General features: G+C 40.4%; 1 protein-coding gene across 14 annotated transcripts in view; it reads left to right on the top strand.

Annotated features, from left to right (window-relative positions):
* Positions 1-17,822, top strand: part of ATP8A2 (ATPase phospholipid transporting 8A2) — a 574,503-nt gene that overhangs the window by 426,865 nt on the left and 129,816 nt on the right. For 13 of the 14 annotated variants that reach the window (XM_038573452.1, XM_038573457.1, XM_038573456.1 and 10 more), the window contains 3 exons: positions 600-661; positions 1,099-1,155; positions 2,578-2,685. In XM_038573452.1, the coding sequence (XP_038429380.1) occupies positions 600-661; positions 1,099-1,155; positions 2,578-2,685 (227 nt within the window). Of the gene's footprint in view, positions 1-599; positions 662-1,098; positions 1,156-2,577; positions 2,686-15,380; positions 15,492-17,822 lie in introns of those variants that run through there. The other variant, XM_038573458.1, reaches the window with a different exon arrangement.

Raw genomic sequence — 17,822 nt, 5'->3', positions numbered from 1 at the left:
AAGAAAAAAGTGGAAAAGATAAAATTAAAGCTTCAAAATCCTAGTTTGTATTTTCTAGATGTCTCACATTAGATTGTTTGCATTCTCTCAATTTGTAGACTTCAGAAGTTCTTGCAGTTGCATATGAGAACGTGAATAATGAATATCCCCCCGTATTTTGAGTTCAATAATTATGAATTGATTTGTATTCATGTAGTTACCTTCTTTTATTAGCCTGTAGTTCCAGTTTGCAAAATAAATAGTAAATAGTAAAAGAACACTCAGAAAAAGTCTAATATTGTTATTAATAAGGATAGATTATTATGTTCTTACTCTTCTCTTTGTTTAAACTAATCTTTATAAAAATGTAAATTTCAATACAGTTTAAGTGTTTGGTTCAGTTTGTTGGAAACCTGATTTTGTTTGTTTGCTTCATTTAGAGAAAATATAAGATGAAAAAATTCAGTTAGAAAGAAGAGGCATTAGAATGACAGATAATGCAATTTTTGAAATTCCCCTACAATTTGATAAATGTTTCTAAAGTTCTGCTTTCATGTTCTGAACAAAACAGGTTACAGTGCTCTTCCCCAGAAGTTAGTAATAACTTCTTTGTTTTTCAGATACTCCGTTGGCCAGTGGCCATGCCACAGACTATTTATTTGTTGGAAATATTGTTTACACGGTAAGTTTATCTCTCTTTTTACGGAACCATTCTTAAGTGGCATATGTGTGGGCTCTGCCTCTGGAAACCTTTTATATAAGGTCTTCCTTCATATTATTTGTTTTAAATCTTTAAACTATATAGTGTAGATACCTTAAAGCTCAAAATGGTTGTGAAATGCTTACCCTCATTCCCTAGCAGAGATTTTGCAGAGTCCAGATCTCTGGACAGGTGATTGATTACCAGATAGATCACCCCATTCTTCAAATGACAGTTTCACATCTACCTGTGAAAAAAGCAACACTGAAGAAGGTGATTTTCCCCAATTCTTTCCAAGCTAAGAAAAGCACAAAAGTAACTCCCACTGCCTCTGGAGGGAGACTTATGATTTCTCCTGGAAAGTAAAAATAAGTCACCAAGGATAATACATTTTCCCCAATTCCTGTTTGTTTTCACAGTATGTTGTTGTCACTGTGTGTCTGAAAGCTGGTTTGGAGACCACAGCTTGGACTAAAGTAAGTTTTCTCTGGAATCGTTTCTTTATCCACTATAGATATTTTGATAGCATGAATCTTTTTCAGCCTTGGGAAACCAATCAGCACTATGTAGCTATCTCATTTAAATTTTGCATGTAAAAATTGTCATTTGATCTTCATCAGGGCAAATTTGCAATCCAAAACTTTCTGATGATTCATTTGCTTGGCACTTACTAACAGCTCTAAGCTATTAACAGTCCTCTCATTTCAAATGTATACACATGTTGTAAAACACTCACATACACACACATACACACGGAAAATACAGAAGGACAAAAGGGAGAATATTTAATTTCCATAACTTGATAGACAAGAGACAGTTACCGTTAATGCTTTTAACATTACAGACTTTGCTCCATGTGTGTATTTTTAAGAAGATAGTGCATTTCAGAACATATAGTTTTGTGATCCTTTTTTCAGTTAAAAATATATCATGAACAACAACAAAAAAATATATCATGAACATTTTCCCATTTTTCCATACCTTAAAGTATACAACTACAAAATCTTTGTTCATGATGAAGGAGTATTAAGTTTGACCAGTATCCCATCATTTAATTATTCCCCAATTTTAGACATTTTGGTGATTTGCCACATTTCAGGGTCATAACCCATGTTTCGTTTTTGTCTATCACTGCTGCTTAAATAGGATCCTAAATCTATGTAGGGAAGGTGAGGGAGAAGGCTGGAGATGAATGTGGAAATAGGGAATCCATTAAGTGACAATGGCAATTAATCCAGAGGAGAGGTGATGGTGGCTTGGCCTGGACTGTTACAGGAGGAGGTAGTGAGAAATGGTCAGAACCCAGAGGTATTATTTTTAAAAAGCTAAAAGACCTTGATGATAGATTATATCATAGAGTGCGAAAGAAAGGAAGAAGTCAAAGGTCATCATATTAAGAGGGCAAAGAAGAAAAAGCCAGCAATTCAGCAGATTTTTAAAGGATTGTTAAGATGTAATATCCAGCCCAGATTTGTAAAAAAAAAGTTCTTTGGAAAATGAAAGTAATAATTAAAGTCTCAATAAGTAAGAACATCTTGTTCTTTCTGTCCATTCAGTGCATTCTTACTGCTTTCAGGAAACATAGCTCCAGGTTAGAGCAAACACTGGTGAGGAACAGCAAGGGGCTGGCTAAAACTGTGGGGTGGATCTAGAAGGTCAGCTGTGGTGAAAGCACCTGGATCTTCAGGGTAGTTTGCAGCCACCAGTTCTTTGAATTCATCGTGTAACATTTTGAGACAAGATAATTACAAGATGGAACCTTCCAATGGCTGGTGACTAGTCAAAATATTCCCATAAAGAAAAGTGGCCTGGCCACAGGGATTCTGCTGCAGGTGGAGTTCAGGTGGCTCTCCTGTACTAGCAGAGAAGCCCCACCTGAGTGTGTGTTTCCTTTGCAGTTCAGTCATCTGGCTGTCTGGGGAAGCATGCTGATCTGGCTGGTGTTTTTTGGCGTCTACTCAACCATCTGGCCCACCATTCCCATTGCTCCAGATATGAAAGGACAGGTCAGTGCTACTAACTGTGAGTGGGCTTTCCCTGTCTCATGACACCAAATGAACTTCAGTAGTGGTTGGTGTGGCCTGCTTCCATCAAAATTCATCAGGAGGGAAACAGACCAAATCAAAACACCTGGAAGAGGTTGTCTTGTCCTCAGACATGGCATTTGAAATTTTAACTATTGGATATTATCAATTTAAATCGTCTGACCTACCTGGTACATCCATATTTCCATAATGAATTAAATGTTAATTACACACAGTTCTGTTGCATACAGGTGGTTTCATGGCCCTTGGAAAACTGGAGATGTTTGAATTTTTCACAGTCCAATGACTGTTGACTGTTGATGGTGGTTGTGAGGTTAAGTGTATTATTATGCTCTGATAATTAGTCACCTATGAAAGATAAATCTAACAACTCTATTAACCAGATCATTAATTAACCAGACTATCTCATTATTCATCACTTGAGCTAGAGAGGCTGAGACTGAAGACCGATATACTCATTTGAATTTTTTTAGTATTTTCTTTTCTTTTGTATTATCTTTATCCAGTGCTTGAGACTGAGCTATCAATAGTGACAAACTGGATCTTTGAAACCCCTATTGAATCTGGGGAGGAGTTTGACAGTCCCAGGTTCCAAACCATCTCAATTTACAAATGAAGCTATGCAGGCCCAAACACTGTAGGCCTACCCCAAAGACCCCTATTTTGGGGTCTGCCCATAGCCAGCACTGTCCTAAGAACCTGGGAAGTGGCTGCCCCAGGCTCTGTGCTTTGGAGGCCCCTGAGCTGGCCATCCTTGGCTGGGTATGTTTCTCTTCACAAGATGAGAAGCCCATGGTACAAAGAGCCAGAACCCTCCTTCTAGTCCCTTTGCTGGATTCTTAGGATCTTAAATTTCCTTCCCCAATAGCCACAAAAGCCCATTTCCCAGGCCTTCCTGGTCCTCTGCCCCAGATTCAGGCCTTTGTGAGCACCCTTGGCCCAAAGGGCAGCTAGTTGCAAGGACATGCATTGGGCCAATTGTATGTTTGTATCTATATACCCACCCCCATTTGCATGAGGACACTCATACTATGGAACAGAACCAAAAAATAAGAAGAGAAGGTCTATGGGTCAGGGGCTTCCTCTGGTGTTGTTGCTCTAGAAATGCGTATTTTTGGGGGGATGGGCCTGTGTATGGCACATCTGGCTATCACCTTAGCCTCACTTACTCTGCAGAAATAAGCCCAAACTTCTGGGCCTTCCCAACTCTAAATATATGTGCAGCAGCTGTGTCATGTGAGACAATCCAGGGGTGGCACTTCTTGCCTTTTTCCCTTGGCAAATCAGTAGCTGACATAGCCCAGGGTGTCCTGGACCTCCTCAAGCATGGGTGCTGGGCAGGACAGACACACCCATGTCTGCAGAAGCAGACAGGTGTGTCCCCTGATGCATCTACACTGTCTGGAAGGAATGAGGACAAACCCATAACACACTTTGCAGTTCCTTTCTAAACGCAGGTGATAGAGGAGATTACAGTGCACTGAATGAGTTGAGAAGATTGTGGAGCATTTAAAGAAATCAGTTCTATTTTAAAGCAATAGTGATTCCCATCAAAGTGGAGAGCCTGCCCTTGGAAGAGTGGCCCTCATCGTGTTGTCCATCAAAGAGGAATCGTCTCATTTCTGGGAGGGCTTGTCCCACTCTCCCACTCCAAGGCCCAAGAGGTCCTACAGCAGGCTACCCAGTGCATCTCGGAAATGCTCGTGATTAAACACGGAGGGAGGGAGGTGAGCCAGTCTTGAAGGAAACAGCACCTCCTGCCTCCTTGCCTGGATGAGCCAGAGCCAGAGCTGCTCTTGTCCGAGGGCCCCGGGGCTTCCCAGCGAGCTACCGAGCTCACTTTGCCCGGAAAAGAAAAAAAAAAATCCTACTGCAGTCAGTTTTTTACATGAGAGGAGAGTGACAGCCGGCAGAATGGAATCAGTCCCTGTGTGACTGGCCAACAGGACCCCTCCTGGGGCCCTCAATAGAGAGATGCTCTAGTGTGCACCCTCTGTGTGCATTTGCAGCAGCAGCAGCAGCTCTAATTCAATGGTGCGCGAGCGAGGCAGGTCTCTGACTCTCACTCCAAGTGAGAAGTCACTTGCCAAGTGCAGACAGGCCACATCTGCAAGGCAGACACTACTAAGGTGCCACATATTCACTATCCAGGTTGGATGCCGGTCCGTGGGGTGTTAGGGTTCAGCTTAATGGTGAAGTTTCTGTGGTTGGGGACTTTTTGAACACATTTAACAAGGTATTCCTACCATCCCATCCCAAAGCAAAGAAATGGTAATATCAAGTCATATTTCACTTTGGTATAAAATTTTTTTATTTTTTACATATTCCCTGTCATTCTGACTTTTTTGTTTGGTTGGTTGGTTTGCACGAGGCAAATGGTGTTTTGAAATCGAAAATAGCTGACTGAGACTGAGGTTCTCATTAGACGTTGAATGAGATGATTAATATAGTTAATACTCCCAGGACTTCCAAGTGGGTATTCTGCTGTCTCCGTGTAAAGAGCTGTTTATTATCACTAGTCTTCCTCCAAAGGAGACCTCTTAGTGGGGACAGGATATCAGAAAACAATGTCAGAACCAACCGAACATTCTTTCACCCGGTGTCTGCGGCCCAGTGGTTCATTCATTCTTTAAACATTTTTGAAGAAGTCCTTACATGGAGAATGGCCAAAACTAGCCTGAGGTCTCCCAAAGACTTCCTTCTGCCTTAGGAGGAATTACAGGCTATTGTAAAGAAAGATGGGAGCTGGGCTCAGGTACAGGCAATAACAGGGCTTCTTGGGATACTGTTGAAAACCTGCCCAAGCCATGGTCATCCCTTTGGTTTAGGTTGGCATTATGAACTCAGTGTTTATGTCCTCACCTCAAATTCATGTGTTGAATCCCTAAGCCCCAGTGTGATGGTATTTGGAAGTAGGGCCTTTGGGAAGTAATTAGGTCATCAAGAGGATTTGTGCCCTTATAAGAAGGGGCTAGAGAGCTGGCTCCCTCATTTTTTGCCATGTTGAAGATAACAATGAAAAGTTAGATGTCTGCACCTGAAAGAGGGTCCTTGCCATTACCAGACCATGGCAGCACCCTGATCTCAGATGCCCAGCCTCCAGAACCATGAGAAATGAATGTCCGTGACTGATAAGCCACCCAGTCTATGGCATTTTGCTACAGCAGCCCAAGCTGAGACAGTTGGTGAATGCTTAGGAGTGAGGGGTACTCTGGGAAAAGACTATTTTTCTTGTTGTTGTTGTTGTTATTGGATGTTTCCAGTGATTCATATAAATCATTTTTTGTAGTTCACAGAGCAGTAGGATGTTGGCAAATGAACACAGTCCTTAGGAGCTTTAGAATTAAACTAGTGTCTAATGGCAAACGGCATTTCTCACTTGGGAGCCCGAGACAGACTCCCCACACAAAACATTCTGTCTATTCATAACATCTTCAACTGTTAAAAAGATGCATTGTTTCTGCTAGGGTTTCTTAACGGATTTGGTTAAATATGTCTTTTTTTGTCTCATCCATTATATCTGGACTCTTTCTCAAGAAGGAGAAGGCAGGTTTTCCCTCCAGGGCACAGGAGGAGAAGGCTCTAGATGAGAGTGATTTTCCACTGTCAAAGAGTCTTTATCTTCCCTCCAACACCTCATGATATGATACACAAAACCCAACCAGACAGTGAGCCAAGATGTCCCAATGGAAGTTTCTGAAATCAAAGAAGTCTGTGTACTTCCTCTCCTGAAAGTATGCAACATTGGTGGGATTTTAAGGGACACCTGTTTTTTCATTTTTCTAGGTCCAAGCTAGATCTAAAGTGAATTAAAAACTCAAGTTGTGTCAATCCTGGTTAATGCCAAAGTCCCCTACCAGGGAAAATATGTGCTGATGTTTTTCCATAGGGGACCATATATTTTTCTTTCTCCCAATAGCATAACCATGGGTTACAAGGATCTCCATAATGGGTCCCCAGAGCCAATGCTTGAAGGTAGAAAATTAGAAACTTCATTTAGCTTAGAGTTGCCTGCTGAAGGAGAGCTTTCAATTAGAGAGATGAGGAAAACTATCTAAACCTAGATCGGGAAACATATTTATATTTTCTTCACATATTTCTCAAGGCTTTTTGACTTGAGTATCTGAAGGGATGCCATCTCATTTGAAGTCTGTGTAAAAGTCTAGAGACCTGACCCAACTAGCTTTGTAACCTTTGGTAAATTGCTTAACCTATGTTAATTTCCTTATCAGCAAAGTCAGGATAATATTACCCCCCCCCCAATTATCTCAGAGGATGTGTTTCAGATATAATAAGAAAACCTGAGGGAAATAGAAAACACGCCTGATCTTTTTCGTGGAGTAACCAATTATTTTTGAACTTTTACAAATAGAAATATTGTGACTTCAATTCCTAATTCTTTTGGCCAAGAATTTTAACATTGTATAGGTTCTAGATATGCTGTTTCTCAGTAAGGTCCAGTGACCTACCTGCATCTGAGTCATCTGGGTTGCTTGTTAGAAAACAACCTTCTCCCCACCCAGAGAATATATTCTTGCAATACACACACACACACACACACACACACACACAGAACCACAGTCCCTGGGTACATAGCCCCAGCCTCTGAAAGTTTAATAAACCTCCAAGCTATTCCTCCCTTTAATGTTTGAGAACCACTGCTCCAAAACACCTAAAATATTACCCTATCGCAGTGTTTGAGTCATGCAGGGTGTTCTAGGAGAAGATGGTATATTGAAAATATTCACAGATGATTTATGTCCTCTGGGCAGTGGTTATGTAAGACATGGCAGGTATCTACACCAGTGACTGCTTGAAGGCACCTAGCTTTCTAAATAGAGAATTCTACTGAAAGACATTACATCGTTCACCATGGAAAAATATTCCTCATCAACTTTGGTGTTTTTCCTTTAACGTTCTTTTCATTGCTAGTAAAAAAGAGAGGAAAAAACTTTCACTTCAAAGCCTACAAACTGCTAACTCAGTCTGCAGTGCCAAGCTCTAGGCTCCAGCCAGTTTCTGGCATATGACAGGCTTTTTTTTTTTTTTTAATCCTAAAGACAGGAATGGGTTTACATTTGAATTTTATACTCACCCTTGTGTATACAGTACAAATCCCAATGGACTAAAAGTACACAGAAAGAGGAGTGGTTGCTGCTTGGCCATCGTTGGTCAAAAGGATCCACTACTTTTCTTCCCTAAGTGACTCCTTGCTCCTGGAATTTATAGCTTGGTAAGATCTCAGGCCCAGATATTTTCCACACCAAATGTAAAAAGAGCAGTTTTTGTTTCCAGGTGGCATATGCTCTGGGAGATGAGAGAGGAGAGTAATGGCCCCATGGATCACCATCTTTGCTCAGCGGGGGTTCCAGGACATCTCTGTAGGATTAAGTCTGACCAGGGTTAGGAGAGGACTTGTGCCCAGGTTAACCTTCCTGGTGTGAGATATGGTTGTTTCGCCCCCAACATCCATCCTCTACCACCCTTTCTGAAGGGGCCTAGGATGTAGTCAAATACCAGACCTTGTATAAGAGACCCAGCACCTTTGGGGAAGTCATTTTCATCTCTGACTCCAGGGGAGAGCTTGATCCCAGTGATTCTGTAGTAAGTGATTCAGAAACCTTTCAGGAGACACAGGAGACATTCACTGGCTTCTATGTCAGAAGTCCATTTGCTCCTGAAAGAAGTCCATCAAAGAGATGGGCTTCTCTTATGTGTAATGTAGTTGCTACTGTGCTGCCCAGAGCTGTTCAATTACATGGAGGGAAGCTACCTCCAGTGTCTTGCTGCTGCCATGAAAGATGTGATCTAAAAACAAAAAACAACCAAAGTCTCTTATGTGATTGTTGAACCACCAAAAGAAAATAGCCTCAAGTCCCCCCCGACCCCACACCCATGCTTCTTGCTGCCTGTCGTCTGAGTAGCAAGTACATAGGAAAGATATGCCACCCACACATAGATGTTAAGATGTTTCTTTTATAGTCATCAGCATATAGTCAATCAAGGAAACAGGTGCTTTTAAAAAAAACAAGCTTAAGGGTTAACATTATATTATACTATAGTATTATATTATACTATATTCAAAGTTGGGAACTTACAGATTTATTTAAAGATATGGTTAAAAAAAAAAGTTAGATACCCAGCAATAAACCTAACCAAAGAGGTAAAAGATCTCCAAAAACTTTAGAACACTTGTGAAAGAAATTAAAGAGGACACAAAGAAATGGAAAAACATTCCATGCTCATGGATTGGAAGGACGTATATCATTAAAATGTCTATACGACCCAAAGCAACCTACACATTTAATGCAGTCCCTATCAAAATACCACCAGCATTCTTAACAGAGCTAGAAAAAACAATCCTAAAATTTGTAGGGAACCACAAAAGACCCTGAGTAGCCAAAGCAATCCTGAAAAAGAAACAAAACTTGAGGCATCATGATTCCAGATTTCAAGCTATATTACAAAGCTGTAGTCATCAACAGTATGGTAATGCACAGAAAAAGACACATAAATCAGAACAGAAGAGATAATCCAGAATCAGACCCGCAACTCTATGGTCAACTAATCTTTGACAAGGTAGGAAAGAGTATTCAATGGGAAAAAGACAGTCTCTTCAACAAATGGTGCTGAGAAAACTGGATTGCCACATGCAAAAGGATGAAACTGGACCACTTTCTTACACCATACACAAAAATAAATTCAAAATGGATGAAAGACATAAATTTGAGATAGGAAACCATCAAAATCCTAGAGGAGAACATAAGCAGAAACCTCCTTGACCTTGGCTGTAGCAACTTCTTACTAGATACATCATCCCAGGCAAGGGAAACAAAAGCAAAAATGAACTTTTGGGACTATATCAAAATAAAAACTCTACACAGTGAAGGAAATAATCAACAAAACTAAAAGGCAGCCTATGGAATGGGAGAAGATATTTGCAAATGACATATTAGATAAAGGGTTAGTATCCAAAATCTGTAAAGAACTTATCAAACCCAACACCCCCCCCCCAAAAAAAAACAAATAGCCCAGTTAAGAAATAGGCAGAAGTTATAAACAGACATTTTCCCAAAGAAGACATACAGATGGCTCACAGACATATGAGAAGATCTTCAGCATCACTCATCATCAGGGAAATGCAAATGAAAACCACAATGAGATACCACCTCACCTGTAAGAGTGGCTAAAATTAACCCAGGAAACAACATGCTGGTGAGGGTGCAGAAAAAGGGGAACCCTCACGCACTGCTGGTGGGAATGCAAACTGGTGCAGTCATTGTGGAAAACAGTGTGGAGGTTCCTCAAACAGTTAAAAATAGAACTACCCTGTGACCCAGCAATTGCACTACTATGTATTTAGACCCAAAGGATATAAAAATGCAGATTTGAAGGGATACACGCACCCTGGTGTTTATAGCATCATTATCAACAATAGCCAAACTTGGGAGAGAGCCCAAATGTCCACTGACTAATGAATGGATAGGAAGCTGTGGTTTATATATATATATATATATATATATATATATATATATATATATATATATGCAATGGAATACTACTTGAGCATCAAAAAGAATGAAACCTTGCCATTTGCAATGGTGTGGATGGAGCTAGAGAGTATTATACCAAGTGTAATAAGATAGAGAAAGACAGTTATTCTATGATCTCACTCATATATAAGATTTAAGAAAGAAAACAGATGAACATAGGAGAAGGGAACCACTGGATTGCCACAGTGGTAGAGAGGGGTAGAGAGGGAAATAAACCATAAGACATTAACGATAAAGAACAAATTGAAGGCTGATGGGGGAAGGTAGATGGGGATTAAGGAGGGCACTTGCTGTGATGAGCACTGAGAGTTCTATGTAAGTGATGAATCACTGAATTCTACTACTGAAACCAATATTGCCCTGTATGTTAACTAAGTAAAATTTAAATTATAAATAAATAAATAAATATTTGGTAAAGAATTACTTTTAATGTCACAGTTACTAGTATTTTAGGTAATAACATCCCAGAAACATCTAACATGAATACCACAAGCTTGTAGGAATTGTCTTATTGGAATAACACAGCAACATTGAATAGAGCAGGTCCTGTTTTCCTCAAATAATGTACACAGGCCTATGGCCTAGCTTGTGTGAAAAGTGGTCAGCCTGATAAGGTAGAAAGTCCCATCAGTAGAGACTTGCCTCTTGGCTTGAAATAACTTTCTGGCATCTTCTTTGTGCAAGCTTTCTTGTTTATTGAATTTGGCCAAATTATTTGCTAAAGCCTGATTTTCATTCTGGCTTTTAAACTCATACATTTTGTGTAATGATAAGATTGACTTGCTGTGTTTCTGGATGCCGTTTTTATCTGAATAAATAACAAAATGAGCAAAATGAAAAACTCTGGTTTCTCCTGTTATCTGTTAACTCTTATCACCTGTGATGACCAGGGCCCCCCGCCCCTCCTCTCATGTTTGCCTTCCTTAAAGGCACCACACACTAATTCCTGTCAGAGACAATCTCTACACCGGGAAAAAATTGAAACTAAAACCAAAAATTCTTTATCGATAATGAAAAGAAAAACAAACCTTCCCTTGATCAGAGATATCAAGATGAGTTCTCCCAGGCCTATAAATATTTGGGCTCTAAAATCAGAAAATTCAGGCATCGAATAACAGTTCCATCCGAACATGGCCTTTGTATTTGTTTCATGTCATGCCAAGTTGTTTTTGTTTGCCTTTCCCTGATTTCTGAACAAGGGGGAAAGTATATTTTTAAAGATCCTTTCCACAGGCAGGAATGGGGCCAGCACCACTTTCTCCTGGTTACTTCTGTGCCAAGCCTGACGGGATCTGCAGAAGTAGTCTGAGTTTTGGGGTCACCAGAATCAAACCTCTCTCTTCAGTTCAAATCCTGACATTGAAAGTGGGATTTGAACCCTGTTAACCTAACGCCTAAGAATACATAAAGTTGAGTCCATTGTTTGTACTGTCTGCAACTGTGTTATTTTGAGCCTCCTTTTCATCAAGTATATGGAGTAGATAGTATCTACTTTGGAGTTAATAGGGAGATTGAAGGGCACCTGGATGGCTCAGCTGGTTAGGCATCTGCCTTAGGCTTGGATCATGATCCCAGAGCCCTGGGATGGAGCCCACATGGGGCTTCTTGCTCAGCGGGGAGCCTCCTCCCTCTCCTTCTCTGCCTGAAGCTGCTTGTGCTCTGTCAAATAAATAAAATCTTTTAAACAAATAGGGAGATTGAAGAAACCAAGGCAGGTGAATAATGGTCGGTGATGTTTACTGAGAACTATGTCTCAGACAGATGTACCTTCCTGTAAATACAGGAATAAATTGCTATACATTGGCAATTACACAGTGAATCACGTGTTAGCTCATCGGATAACCTAGCAGCCCTAGGAGAGTACAGAGGCTTGGGAAGAAAGCAGCAGCACTTTGGTCAAGCTATGGAATGGAGTAGCTGAGTCTTGCCAAGTCTGCTAGACTCCGGGGTATAGATGCCCACACGTGGTCACCATAGAGAGCACCCAGGGTGATGCATGGTCCAAGCCAGGTGTCAGTTGAATCCCCTTAAAATTTTACTTTTATTCAGTTGCATCTGAAATCACTTGCCCTGCAGTGTAGTAGAATTTTTAAAACATGATCATAGAGTCAGAAGCATACACGTACACTGAGTTTGAGCTGCAATCTTCTGGCCTTGAACCCCAGGAAAGAAGGTTTCAGACAATGTCTTTTTTTTAAGTACTTCATGGAAAGCCTAATGTTTTAGTTCCTGCCTCCTTCCCCCCCCCCCCCCCCACACACACACACACATCCACCCACCACAACTGTTCTCTTTCTTTTGGCAGTTTATTTTATTTTGGCCTCTTGTTTCAAGGATGCTGTGTGCTAATTAGAGACCAGGCGGCTTTGATTGTGAGTTATTTTTCTCTTCAGTGAAAGGTTTTGTTGTGGTGTTAGCATTTGCCATTCATTCGGATGTTAATTTTTTTAAATATCTGTCAGCAAATTAAAGTACACATTACATGCTGATTTTGTTTGTTTGTAATATTTATACTCTGTGGTCACAGAGTACATTTGATGTGGTTTTGAACTTTTCCTTTCTCCAAACATGTGGAAATGTGTATGTGGGGCACTGGAGTTGAGAGATTCTATGCAGGGGTTGACTTACCCTGACATCTGCAGAGGAAAATAGCTTTGTCTGGGTGACCATCCTGGGGGTGCGTTGTCCTCCCGCCCAGAGACAACAGGGTTCTTTAGGTTTGTTCTATTTAGGAGGTGGAGAGCTGCCTGACATAATGGATTTGTGCAAGGAAAGATAACCTTGCAAGAAAGGTTAGACTCCATAGAATCACCACGCGCTATTAAGCGCAGGCCAGGACTTTCCTCTTTTGTATAAACAGTGATATAAAGCTGCTGTTGACAGAACCTAAGAAGATGAAAATAGTGAAAAGATTTAAAGTAGGCGAGATCTTCAATTACGCTTGTGGCCACTGACATCACAAAATATCAGAATTCGGGGCACCTGGGTGGCTCAGTAGTTAAGCGTCTGCCTTCAGCTCAGGTTGCGATCCCGGGGTCCTGGGATGGAGTCCTACATCGAACTCCCTGCAGGGAGCCTGCTTCTCCCTCTGCCTATGTCTCTGCCTCTGTGTGTGTATCATGAATAAATGAATAAAATCTTTAAAAAAAATCAGAATCCATCAAGATTATATGCTTTTTGAACCAAGATTAACCAGCTATACTAAGTGCTTGGCATTCCTTTGGCTAAAGATGAGAAAAGAGAAACATAAGTTTCCTGTGTCTGTGCCTATAGTGCACATTCATTCATGAGTTTTGCTTTAGTTTTTTGATTACCACAACCTGATTGTAATATAGGATAGAAACTGAAAGAAGGACATGTTTAAATATGTAGACTTCTGAGCAAGTCCCACCCACTCGACTCAGCAGCAGCAAACATGCCTTTTGCATCCTAGGTGCCAGAGCATCTTGCCACCAATCCCCTGCCCTACATCCGCTTCCTATTTTTCTGGCCCCTAAATCCCTTCCCCCTTTTCCAGAATGTGTTGTTTAGACAATGCTGGTTCTGCCTCTGCTCCACCTCGGGGTCTGAATCTGCCACCGAGGACGAGCCAACCAGGATATTCATATCATGGACCACGGTGACTGATCCAGGAATGGGCATGATGACCCACACTGGGGGTTTTATTCTACAGAAACTAGTAAGGGAAAAGGAAAGCACCCTTGCTGCTGGGTTTGTTATACAGGGATGATGTCAGGCTGGAACTGCCAGTGGCCACCACAGAAAGAAAGCCTGGCTGGGGATGAACAGGGCACAGAGGAAAGCTGAACTGAGAGAGCATGGCACTGAGTGCACTGCTGAATCTAGCTCTGCTTGAAGCTGTATAAATTGATATATTCCCATTTTTGCTCAAGATCATTGAAGTTTGATTTCTGGTACTTCTGAAAATGAAGAAATTGCTAAGTCACAGACACAAAAGGTAAAACTGACTGAGTCAAGTTAAGATGAAACTCTCATATCCTTCTGGAAAATCGGCAGTCATTCTGCATATGATGCAGAAAAGCAGCTCGTGAACTTTTCTACTTTGTCTCTACATTGAGCACCAAGGGATATTGCCTACGTGTAGCTTCCCTCACCTCCTTCCCCACCAAAAACAAGAAGACAGCCTTGGGTAGAACTAATTGTTTGAGACAGAGATGTTAAGAAATGGAAGTTTTTCTGAGAGAGGTCTTTTCCCCTTGACAGCCAATAATTCAAAATGTCAGAGTCGAATGGTCCTGAGCACTGCCATCCAATAGAAACATAATGGGAGACATATGTATAACATTCAGTTTTCTAGTGGCTCCATTAAAAAAGTAAAAAATCATAAGTTAAATTAGTTTTATTAATATACTTAGCCCAACATTGAAAGAAATTATTAATGAGATAATTTATGTTCTTTTTTTGTACTAAATCTTTGAAATCCCCTGTGTGTGTTAGACGTATGGTACATCTCAAGTCAGATCAGACCTGGAGCCACCTCTGTCCAGTGGCCACTGTACTGGACGGCACAGCTCTTGACCAACTAAGAATTGGAAATACAGCTTTATTTTCCAAAGTTCAATTTTAGTGCAAGTAAGATTAAGATGTAAGGAAACCCAGCCTCAGATAAGATTGGGACCTGGGAGAAGCTTGGTCCATCAAGTCCCTTCCCTACATGCAGGGTAGGGACTACCTAACTTTCATTGTAGCTGCTTGCTCTTAAAAGGGTCTTGGCTCTTACATAATGCTTTCCCTAAAAATTAAATCTCAGACAACCAAGCTCTTAATCTATGCTTATTAATTGCTTTAAGCAGGGTTTATAAACCATGATTTATAAAGTGTGGGTCTGATTTTAAGTAGTTTTTCCAAAGTGTTGGCCAGACATTTCCTCCTGAATGTGGGAGAAAAGGGGTCAGGATCCAGGACTCTGGTCACATTTATGTCACACTGCAACCAGCTGAGCAATAATAATCTATGGCACCAAAAATAAATTAGCTCTGTTACTAATAAATGGTTAATTTGTTCAATACGTGGCAATTTCTAAGTAGGATTAGTATGTCATTTCTTTTTTTTTTTTTAAGATTTTATTTATTTATTTGACAGAAAGAGCACACACAAGTACACAGAGTGGTGGCAGAGGGAGAAGCAGGACCCCACCAAGCAGAGGACCTGTTGTGGGGCTCTATCCGAAGACCCTGAGATCATGACTTGAGCCAGAGGCAGCCACTTTACTGACTGACCCACCCAGGCACCCCAGATTATTGTGTCATTTCTAAGATCATGTGAATCCTGTGTCCTTTTTTCCTTATAGAGTTCCAAGCCCCTTTTCTCCATCATGATACTTAATACAAGCCCTCTGTCATTTTAACCTCCTAAATATCTCTTACATATATCTTTCTCTCTCCATTTTTAGCCCATCCAGTTAGTTGGTGCTATAGCATTTTTTGCCTAGACTATTGCAGTAGCCTTCTGACTAGCTATCTAGCATCCAGTCTGTCTGGATCCATTGCTCTACTTATAGTCAAAACAGGCTTTCAGGACACAAATCTGATGTGGTTGTTCCTCTGCTTCTTGTTGCCTTCAGGATAAAGTTCTAGATTGTTTACCTGGTTCCCAAGGCCCTGTGAAGCCCTGACCCGCTCCTGTCCTACGGTTCCTCACTCCTCACTCCATCCCCGCCGGTCTCTCACTTCCTGGAGTGCTTTCACAGTGCTTTTGCACCTACTTCTCTCCTTCTGAATAGCCTGGTCTCTGCCTTCCACCTAGCTAATGTTTATATACTTTTCAGACCACATGAGTCATTACCTCATGAGGGTGCCCTTCCTTGCATTCCTGACCAGAATTAAATCCTCTTAGCACATGTGCCCTTAACATTACTTACCTCTCCTTTTGTTGCACTTAACCACAATGAAAAATTTACACGTGTACACAAAATAATACCTTATACCCATTAGGATGACCACTATTAAAAAAAATAATAAGTGTTATGAAAATGTAGAAAAGTGAAATCCTTGTACACAGTTGGTAGGACTGTAAAATGGTGTATCACTGTACACCAGGTACAGTAGGTAGTATGGAAGTTCTTCAAAAAAATTAAACACAGAGAGGCACCTGGCAGCTTAGTAGGTAGAGCATGCAGTTCTTGATCTCAGGGTTGTGAGTTCAAGCCCCACATTGGGTGTAGAAATTGTTTAAATAAATAAACTTTAAAAAATTAAACACATAATTGCCATATGACCCAGCAATTCCACTTCTGGGTATATACCCAAAAGAATTGGAAGTAGGCTCTTGGAGAGATATTTGTACAACCTTGTTCATAGCAGTAGTATTCACAACAGCTAAGAAAGAGGAACAACCCAAATGTCTGCTGACAGGTGAATAGGTAACCAAAAGGCAATCTATGTATACAAAGGAATATTATGCAGCCTTCAAAAAGAAAGAAGTCCTGTCATGTGCTGTAATACATATGAGCCTTGACATTATGATGCTAAATGAAATAAGCCAGGCACAAAAGGGATAATCCATTATGATTCCACTCATATGAACTACCTAAAAAAGTCAAGTTTATAGAAATAGAAGGTAGAATGGCGGTTGCCAGGGGCTAGAAGGCCAGGGGAGAGATGAGGTAGTGTTTAATGGGTATAACAGAGTGTCAGTTTTGCAATATATTAAATATATCTGATATATTAAATATATCTGATATTTTAAATATCTGATATATATTAAATATATCAGTTTTGCAATATATTAAATATATCTCAATATATTTGAGATATATTGCCCAACAGTGTGAACACAGTTAATGCTGCTAAACTACATACTGAAAAAGGGTTAAGATGATAAATTTTGTTATGTGTTTTTTTGCCACAGTTTTTAAAAATATGTTTTAAATACATTGATGTGATTTCATAGTTTATATCAGTTTTTTCCCTCTAAACTGGAAGCTATAAGAGGAAAGTGAGTGCTCTTCAATATAGCCTTGAAACCTGTCTCCTGTCTTTCCTAGCATTCAGTAAATATTTAAATGAGTGAATTAACAAAATTAAATGAAACACCTCTCATATCGAATTGGGGAATGGATTTGGCTTTGTGCAATAGGTTCTTAATATCCATATGCTGAATTGATAATGAAAACAGATGCCACACATTCAAACATTTGGAAATAGCCTAGAAAGGATCTGTGCGTAATGAGTGATGGATAGTTTAATGAATTTAACATTTTTCCTTAAGTGTGCTAAAAAAGCAGTAGCTAAAAAAATGCATTTTTCCCACCCAAAGAATAATTTCCAGATTATTAGATTTTTAGAACAGGGTGCCCAGGTGACTCAGTCAGTTCAGTGTCTGCCTTTGACTCAGGTTGTGATCTTGGGGTCCTGGGATCAAGCCCCACGTCATCGGGCTCCCTGCTCAGCGGGGAGTCTGCTTCTCCCTCTCCCTCTGTCCCTCCCCACTGCTCATGCTTGCTCTCTTTCTCAAATAAATAAATAAAATCTTTTCAAAAAAAGATCTCTAGAACATCTCCATTTAAAATTGTAGCCAGGAATC

Source organism: Canis lupus, chromosome 25 (genome assembly GCF_011100685.1).
Source record: "Canis lupus familiaris isolate Mischka breed German Shepherd chromosome 25, alternate assembly UU_Cfam_GSD_1.0, whole genome shotgun sequence".
In the NCBI taxonomy this organism is placed as follows: Eukaryota; Metazoa; Chordata; class Mammalia; order Carnivora; family Canidae; genus Canis; species Canis lupus.
Note: the sequence above shows the minus strand (reverse complement) of the source record. Positions and strands in the feature narration are given on the sequence as shown.